The 7,269-nt window shown below is 46.2% G+C and overlaps 2 protein-coding genes across 3 annotated transcripts in view; one reads left to right on the top strand and one right to left on the bottom strand.

Annotated features, from left to right (window-relative positions):
* Nucleotides 1-2,490: 2,490 nt before the first annotated feature.
* Nucleotides 2,491-5,208, bottom strand: TERF2IP (TERF2 interacting protein). The gene is made up of 3 exons (XM_075918250.1): nucleotides 4,972-5,208; nucleotides 4,589-4,686; nucleotides 2,491-3,221 (listed from the first exon to the last, which is right to left on the bottom strand). The coding sequence occupies exons 1-3, from the start codon at nucleotides 4,988-4,990 to the stop codon at nucleotides 2,760-2,762; spliced, it is 579 nt and encodes a 192-aa protein (XP_075774365.1). The 5' UTR covers nucleotides 4,991-5,208; the 3' UTR covers nucleotides 2,491-2,759.
* Nucleotides 5,209-5,264: 56 nt separating this feature from the next.
* The window catches only part of KARS1 (lysyl-tRNA synthetase 1), a 31,617-nt gene continuing 29,612 nt past the window's right edge, over nucleotides 5,265-7,269 (top strand). Inside the window, exons 1-2 of one of the 2 annotated variants that reach the window (XM_075918244.1) lie at nucleotides 5,265-5,422; nucleotides 6,083-6,233. In XM_075918244.1, the coding sequence (XP_075774359.1) occupies nucleotides 5,355-5,422; nucleotides 6,083-6,233 (219 nt within the window). In that variant the 5' untranslated portion in view covers nucleotides 5,265-5,354. The other variant, XM_006121330.2, reaches the window with a different exon arrangement.

The following is a 7,269-nucleotide window of genomic DNA, read 5'->3' as shown; positions in this document are numbered from 1 at the left end:
GGAGCTCTCTAGCTGCCCTTATGCAAGCCTGAAGGGGGACATGTCGCTCCTACGAAGAGATCCATGGGCCAAGACATGCTCCAGATCTCACGCCCCAGCAGAAGCCTAAGGGTCAAATTAAAATGACTGGTAGTCATATCAGATATTCGAAAAGGTAACACACAGAAACCTATTGGGATATATTTTAACCTACCTGGGTACTTATTAAGGGACCTCAAAGTCGTATTATTGCAAGCCAATTTCAAAAGTCAGTTTGAAAGGAAGCTGCAGAGTTTAATTTCATTTACAAGTTTGATACCTACAATGGAGGTTTAAATAAAGACCTTAACTGCATTACCTGCTACATTCCAAATCCCAATGACATAAAAGGCCAAACACCAGGTACTTAAGCTTCAGGGGGTAGCTGAGATAGTCTGTACAGGATAAACTTAAACAACAAATGGTCTGGTAGCACTTTATAGACCAGCAGTTCCCAAACATTTCCAGATGGGGACCCATTTTTGACAATTCAGGAAGACTTGGTGACCCAAGGCAATTCAAAAACAGGGGGAGGTGGAGGGGCAGAGCCACCTGCGGAGACACTTGGCAACCCTTTTGAAATGTAATGGCAACCCATATTTGGGTCTCAACCCATAGGTTGGGAAACCCTGTTATAGACTAACAAAACTTGTAGATGGCAATATGAGCTTTTGGGGGGAAGGGGAGGACGAGGAAGGGGGACACAGCCCACTTCTTCAGATACCATCTACATGTTTTGTTAGTCTGTGAAGTGCTACCAGATCATTTGTTCTTTTTTAAGTTTACAAGTACTTAAGAACATGTAGTACCCTATCAGCATCATTTAGCAAACTGATTTTTTTTTCCAGTTTTTTTCTCCTCTCCTTTCACTCCCCTCCCCCGTTATTTGGAACTTGGACCCCTTAAACTCCTTTCACCTAAAGGGAGTGGGTTTTGCCCACGAAAGCCCTTAATACCATCCACATTTTGTATTAGTTTTTATTAATTTTTTTAAAAATTTTGGTGGTGGTCCAAATGCAGCCCACAGTTTGTCTAGTGGCTTTATGTCTGACTACTTTTACCCAACACTTGTTGAATTTAACATACTTTGGATAAGCTGAAGATACTTCACAGTGCTACATACAGTCTCATCATGCATCTGACTAAGCATGGAATACTGTAAGTAAAGTGAAGGAAGTTTGTGGCCTTCTCCTAGATTGCCTATCTCCTAGAACTGGAAGGGACCTTGCAAGGTCATCAAGTCCAGTCCCCTGCCTTCACAGCAGGACCAAGTACCATCCCTAATGAATTTTTGCCCCAAATGGCCTCCACAAGGATTGAACTCACAACCCTGGGTTTAGCAGGCCAATGCTCAAACCACTGAGCTATCCCTCCCCCCAAGGAAAGTGTTTACACTATTCATGTAAAGTGTTTAATCCTTTTTAATCTTACTACATTATTTGCCTCAATAGTGGGGACTGCAGCTAAGGCACTTAGCTCTTCCATAAAAATCTTGAAAAACCAGTTTGAAAGATTTGAATTTAGTATCCACATTCTAAATGACATGGGTGTGACAGAGGCAATGGGTGTTAGAGCACTTTACAGAGGTAAAAACAAATGACTAGTCTTTCAGTCGGTGCACGTATAACATTTCTCTAGAAAGGTCTTCTCACATAGCACTATTGAATAGCAGGGATATTCTCCCCGCATGACGTTACAAATGAATTTGAAAATAATATATTCTCACAGTTGCTAACAACCAATTTAAACTAAAACAAAACTGCAGCACAACAGGCAGAGAGGCTAGAAAGATTTTAGCTGGACACCTACAAACAGTATTTAATATTCTTTAGCCCTTCCAAGTTTTAGTCAGGTATGAATAATCAAAAAAGTTTCAATCCTTAACTAGCATTTGTATCATACTGGATATCAACTTCCCTAGTAGGAAGTGTAGTTTTATATGGATGTAACAATATTTAATATCTGCACTTTGCAGTGGAACCCATCTCTCCCTCCAAAAGCTTAGCAACAAGCTTAGAACTCATCCAGAGACAATCAGACAATCATTGCAAAACTGGTGGCTTAGCAGCTTCTACCTGCATCAACATCAGTGAGTCTTCCAGGGTTATAAGACAGCTGAGGGGTACAGAAGCCTTGAGCATAAAAGGATAATCAAAGTGCTTACTATGTAACCCCTAAGGCACATCTTGTCTTGTGTTAACATAAGTGTTTATTTTGACCTAGAAGGGAGAGATTATCTCGGCCAGGGAAGCTTTACAAACACAAGGTGGCAGTGCTGTTTTTGTTTGCATAAGGCGGCACAGGTTCCTACTTTAATGCTGATATATTAAAAAGCATTTTCATGTATCATCCCAATTCTGCTTTTGTCCTATACACAGTGGTGGGAGGAGGTATCTGTACACAAGTCCATGGAGAGACAGATTTCCACTGCTTAGTTAACTTGGCTCTGAAGAAATTAAGGAGTGCTCATGCTTTACCCAATTTTAAAGTTTTAGATTTATAAGCAGGCTATTCAGCATTTACAAAAAATATATTAAAGACAAGGCTAAGCATAACCATGGAAACTCATGGGAAGAGTTGACAGAAAATGATGTATGAAATGACAGTGCAGGTGGCTATCCTAGCAGCTTCAAACATCTACAAATCCTCACCCTTCTTTTTTCCTGAAGGTTGGAGATACAAGTCTGATCTGCTCTCCTAGGAGGGTCTCAGTCCATGAACCATCCTTCACAAGCTACCATCTAACTCTTCCTGAATGCAACACGCTTTACCACATTCTGAGCTCCAAATTTTGCTATTAATTTGCTTCTGATGTTTTCATCTGCTTTTTGCAAGTCTAAGTCATCCTGTCTGCTCCATATAGGGTACCCGTCCAAGCGCTGGCTAGTCTGTAAGAAGTAGGAAGTGGCCTCCACTTCACCATTGTTTTTCAGAAAGGCTTGTGTAACAGTGGAAAGGTCCATGCTGAATTCCTCCATGAAGTGCTGTACTGTCTTCACTGCATCTGCCACCTCTGTGGGCGAAGGGCAAGACCTTGTAGGTTTTTCCTCCTCTTGAGGGTGAGTTTCAGTGACAGCAGAGTCCTCAGGAATGACCAATTCCTTCAGTCCCATTTTCTGACCAGAGGCGGTTTTTTGGGGAGACTTCAGCTTCTCATCTGTTGCAGGATTTTCTTCCTGAGGGTCAAAGGTCTCATTTTCTGACTAGGAATGGAAATGACAGAGAGTGACATTCCACTATAACTCAGTCAAAAAACACGCGAAGTTAGGAGTCCAGAGCAATGCTGTCCTCTTCTCATCCCATATGAATCCTTCTAACATATACTTATGTTCAACAGGATAGCCAAGCACAATAAAATCCAATGATACAAGTTCAGCAGTGCACAGCACCAAGAATACAATGGAATGTGGAAAGGCAGGAGACAAGGGACTGGATTTAAATAAAACTAACCAGCGTCAGAAATTAAGTTTTGCCATTGTGAACTATATTAATCTACTCAAGGAGCACACACTGTGTCAGTAAGCAAATCACTGAATGGCAAGTTCCATATGCTTACAATCTTTCACAAAGGCATTTTAAACTTGCTTTTTTGGTTAATTTCATTTCAGTCAGTTCTAGGTAACCCTAGGAAGCAGTCTTTTGATGATTATTCAACTGGAAGATGTCAAGTGTAACCCACAAATATAAAGTGAAAAACTGTGTACCCCATCCTTTCCATTACTGCCAATGCAATCCTCTTTGGCCCCATCTCTTTCTGCTACCTAGATGTACTAACCAGTTCTGACTAACCCCCTGTATGAAAGTTTCAGATAGGCAGCAGTCATAGTCTGCAACTGAAAAAACTTCAAACGCTATAAATAGTCCTGCAGCACCTTAGAGACTAACAAAACAATGTAAATGGTATCATGAGCTTTCACGGGCACAACCTACATTTGAAGTGGGTTGTGGCCATGAAAGCTCATGATATCACGATACCATCTGGATTGTCTCTATGGTGCTGCAGGACTATTTGTTTTTTTTTGTTTTTTGTTTTTTTAAGTTTTAACCCCTATATAGTTTGCTCCCAGCCATAGTCCCATTTTTTTTTGTCCTACAGACATGAACTCTGCTGATTCACCACCACTGTCAATTCCTGACTCAATGGCGAAGCTGAAAAGTAACATCACATCTATCCCAGCGTCCTGTCTTCCAACAGTGACCAATGCCAAGTGCTTCAGTGGGAATGAACAGAAAGGGAATCATCAAGTGATCTCGCCATCAGAAACGGAGAGAACAGTCTTGGGAATGGCAATGGTTCTTATCAGCAGGTCTTGCTGTAAGCAGTGGCCCCAATATGGCCTGCTGCTGAAAACTCCCTTTATTCCTCAACTAGCACATCCTAATTAATACTACTATAAAGAATCAGCATCCTGATTTCATCCACATAGGAACAAAATCATATTCAAGATTAAAGCTATTTATAAAGGTTTACAAAGTAAACTGAGGTTTCACTAGTTTTGGATTTGAATCTATTTATCATGAAACAGTGAATACATTATGCAAATATAACTGTACAACTATGAATAAATACCTCACTGTCTTCAAATTCTTGATTAGCCAGCTGGAAAAGGCTCCCCTCTTGAACCACTCCTAGGGATACTTCAGCTGCTTCCTTCCTCCAGGCTTCTCCTAGACAGAGAGAGAGAGAGAGAGTGAACACTGGCATTTGCTGTGCAAATCCAATGCCACCAACCTCGTACTCCCAGCTTCCAATGACACTGCCCCTCCCGCCCGCTGCGAGCGATCCGCCTTCCGGTCACTCTGACCGGGAACAGAAACTCCTGTCCCAGCGCAGCCAGTCAGTCTCGCGCCTGTGAGACTCACCACTCGAAGGCAACCGCGGTCCCGCCCCCTCTCCTGGCTCTCAGGGGCAACCTCAGGGCCCCGCGGCCGCTCAGCTCCCTGCCCGCTTACCCGCGTGCCGGCCGCGCATGGCCCGCTCCAGCGCCTGCCCGAGCGCCCCGCACGCGCCGCAGGATGGCCGCGTCCTCCGCGGGCCGGGCCAGCAGCACCGCGCCCGGCGCCCGCCGGCACCAGCTGCAGCTTGGCGGGCCCAGGCCGCACGGACAGCGCCTGCGCCATGGCAGCCCGCGTTCCCGCCCCTCGCGCTGTGCGCGTGCCCAACAGCCGCCACGCGCCGCCTTCCCGCCGTAGCCTCGCGCTGTGCGCATGCCCAGCAGCCGCCACGCGCCGCCTTCCCGCCGTAGCCCCGCCCCTTAGCATGCGCGCGTGCCCAGCAGCCGGGCTGCCGCGCGAAGGGCCTGCCCCGGAAGTGCCGCTCTCTCGCGCGCTGGAACATGGCGGCGGCCGCCGGGGTGGTTGCGGCCGGTGACGCGGCGGAGGCCGAGGCCCCCCTCAGCAAAAAGTGAGCGCGCGGGTCGGGTTCCGGGGAAGGGCGGCGCGGCCTGCGCTCGCCCGGGCTAGTTCCCGCCATGCTGCGCCCCGCGGCCGCTGGGCTCCTGGGGGGCCCCCGTGGCTGGGCCTGGCGGGCCCGGAGGCTCCAGGCGCTTCATGGCCGAAGCAGGTTGGTGCTTGTCGTGCAGCGCGCGGCCCAGCGCTCAGGGGGCCCTGCAGTGGTGTGTCCTTGGGGCGCGCTCCGATCCTCGCTGCTCTGGGCCTAGTGAAGCCTCTAGCACAGTGCAGCGGCAAGGGAAGTCACCGAGCGCCAGGGCGCCGCGCCCACGGAAGATCGCGGTACCAGCTGCATGTTTGTTAATCTATAGAGCGCTGCCTGACCACTCTCTGTCCGTTGAGTTTATCCTGTACGGACCAACTCGGCTACCCCGAAGTCTCTGCTTTTTCGCGGTGAGACAATGCCCAGTTAGTGCAGATACGGCTGTATGGTGAGAGCAGAACAGAATTTGGGTATTTATCATCTCCTATGAGGTGGAGGAAGGCAGCTTGTCCTCTTGGGAAGAGAGGGACGTAAGAGGAAGGTGACTCTTGAAAAGAATCTTACACAAGGAAACAGGTGCCAGAACGTCTTAAAGAGGCTTCTGTATCTGGGTTCTTCCCTTTTTTGCAGTGAGCTGAAGAGACGCTTGAAGGCAGAGAGAAAAGTGACTGAGAGAGAGGCAAAGCTAAAAGAGCAAAGTGAGAAGCATTCAAGCAAATCTACCTTGACCCTGTCGTCTGAGAACTGCAATGGAGTTGATGAGGAAGGCCTGGACCCCAATGTGAGCAGTTTGCCAAGTGCCTGTTGTTGCTAGTCTTACTGATTCCTGTGTGATTGCTGATAAGTGTTGAGCTGGAAAGTTAGAAAGGCAGTGGAAAAATAATTCCTAATATAAAGTTGATTAAAAAATCAGTTTATTAATACAGCTAATTTAATCTGAATAGGAAATCTGCTCCCTAGGTGAGAAATTGTGCTAGGTATGAGCATGTATGGTCTATCCTATTGAATAACTGAAACATGGCATTTATCCTGCAAAAAGAGTCTGATTAGCAGTTTTTCACCCTACCCCCACATTTATGCTTCTATATCTGGTGAAGCTAGTGCTCGTTGGGAGCTGTCTTTTAAGTCAGCTCTCTGTGAGGACTGACTCCCACCTGCCTCCTGCATGTAAGCAAGTAACCATTGAACATTTCAGCAGTTTCACGTTTATAAAAGTACACATTTTTTAACATCATAGAATACTAGAACAGGAAGGGGCCTTGAGAGGTCATCAAGTCCTGTCCCCTCAGCAGGATCAAGCACTGTCTAGATCATCTCTGACAGGTGTCTGTCTAACCTGCTCTTAAATATCTCCAGAGATGGAGCAACCTCCCTATGCAATTTATTCCAGTGTTTAACACCCTGACAGTTTTTCCTAATGTCCAACGTAAACCTCTCTTGCTGCAGTTTAAGTCCACTGCTTCTTGTCCTATCCTCAGAGGCCAAGGAGGACAATTTTTCTCCCTCCTCCTTGTGACACCCTTTTAGATACCTGAAAACCACTATCACGTCCCCTCTCAATCTTTCTAAACTAAAAAAGCCCAGTTCTTTTAGCCTTCCCTCATAGCTTATGTTTTCTAAACCTTTAATCATTTTTGTTGCTCTTCTGGGCCCTCTCCAATATTTCCATATCTTTCTTGAAATGTGGTGCCTTGAACTGGACACAATACTCCAATTGAGGCCTAATCAGTGCAGAGTAGAGCAGAAGAATTACTTCTTGTGTCTTGCTTACAACACTCCTGTTAATGCATCCCAGAATCATGTTTGCTGTTTTTGCA

Source organism: Pelodiscus sinensis, unplaced genomic scaffold (genome assembly GCF_049634645.1).
Source record: "Pelodiscus sinensis isolate JC-2024 unplaced genomic scaffold, ASM4963464v1 ctg64, whole genome shotgun sequence".
In the NCBI taxonomy this organism is placed as follows: domain Eukaryota; kingdom Metazoa; phylum Chordata; order Testudines; family Trionychidae; genus Pelodiscus; species Pelodiscus sinensis.
The sequence above is the reverse complement of the archived record's forward strand: the minus strand, read 5'-3'. Positions and strand labels throughout refer to the sequence as shown.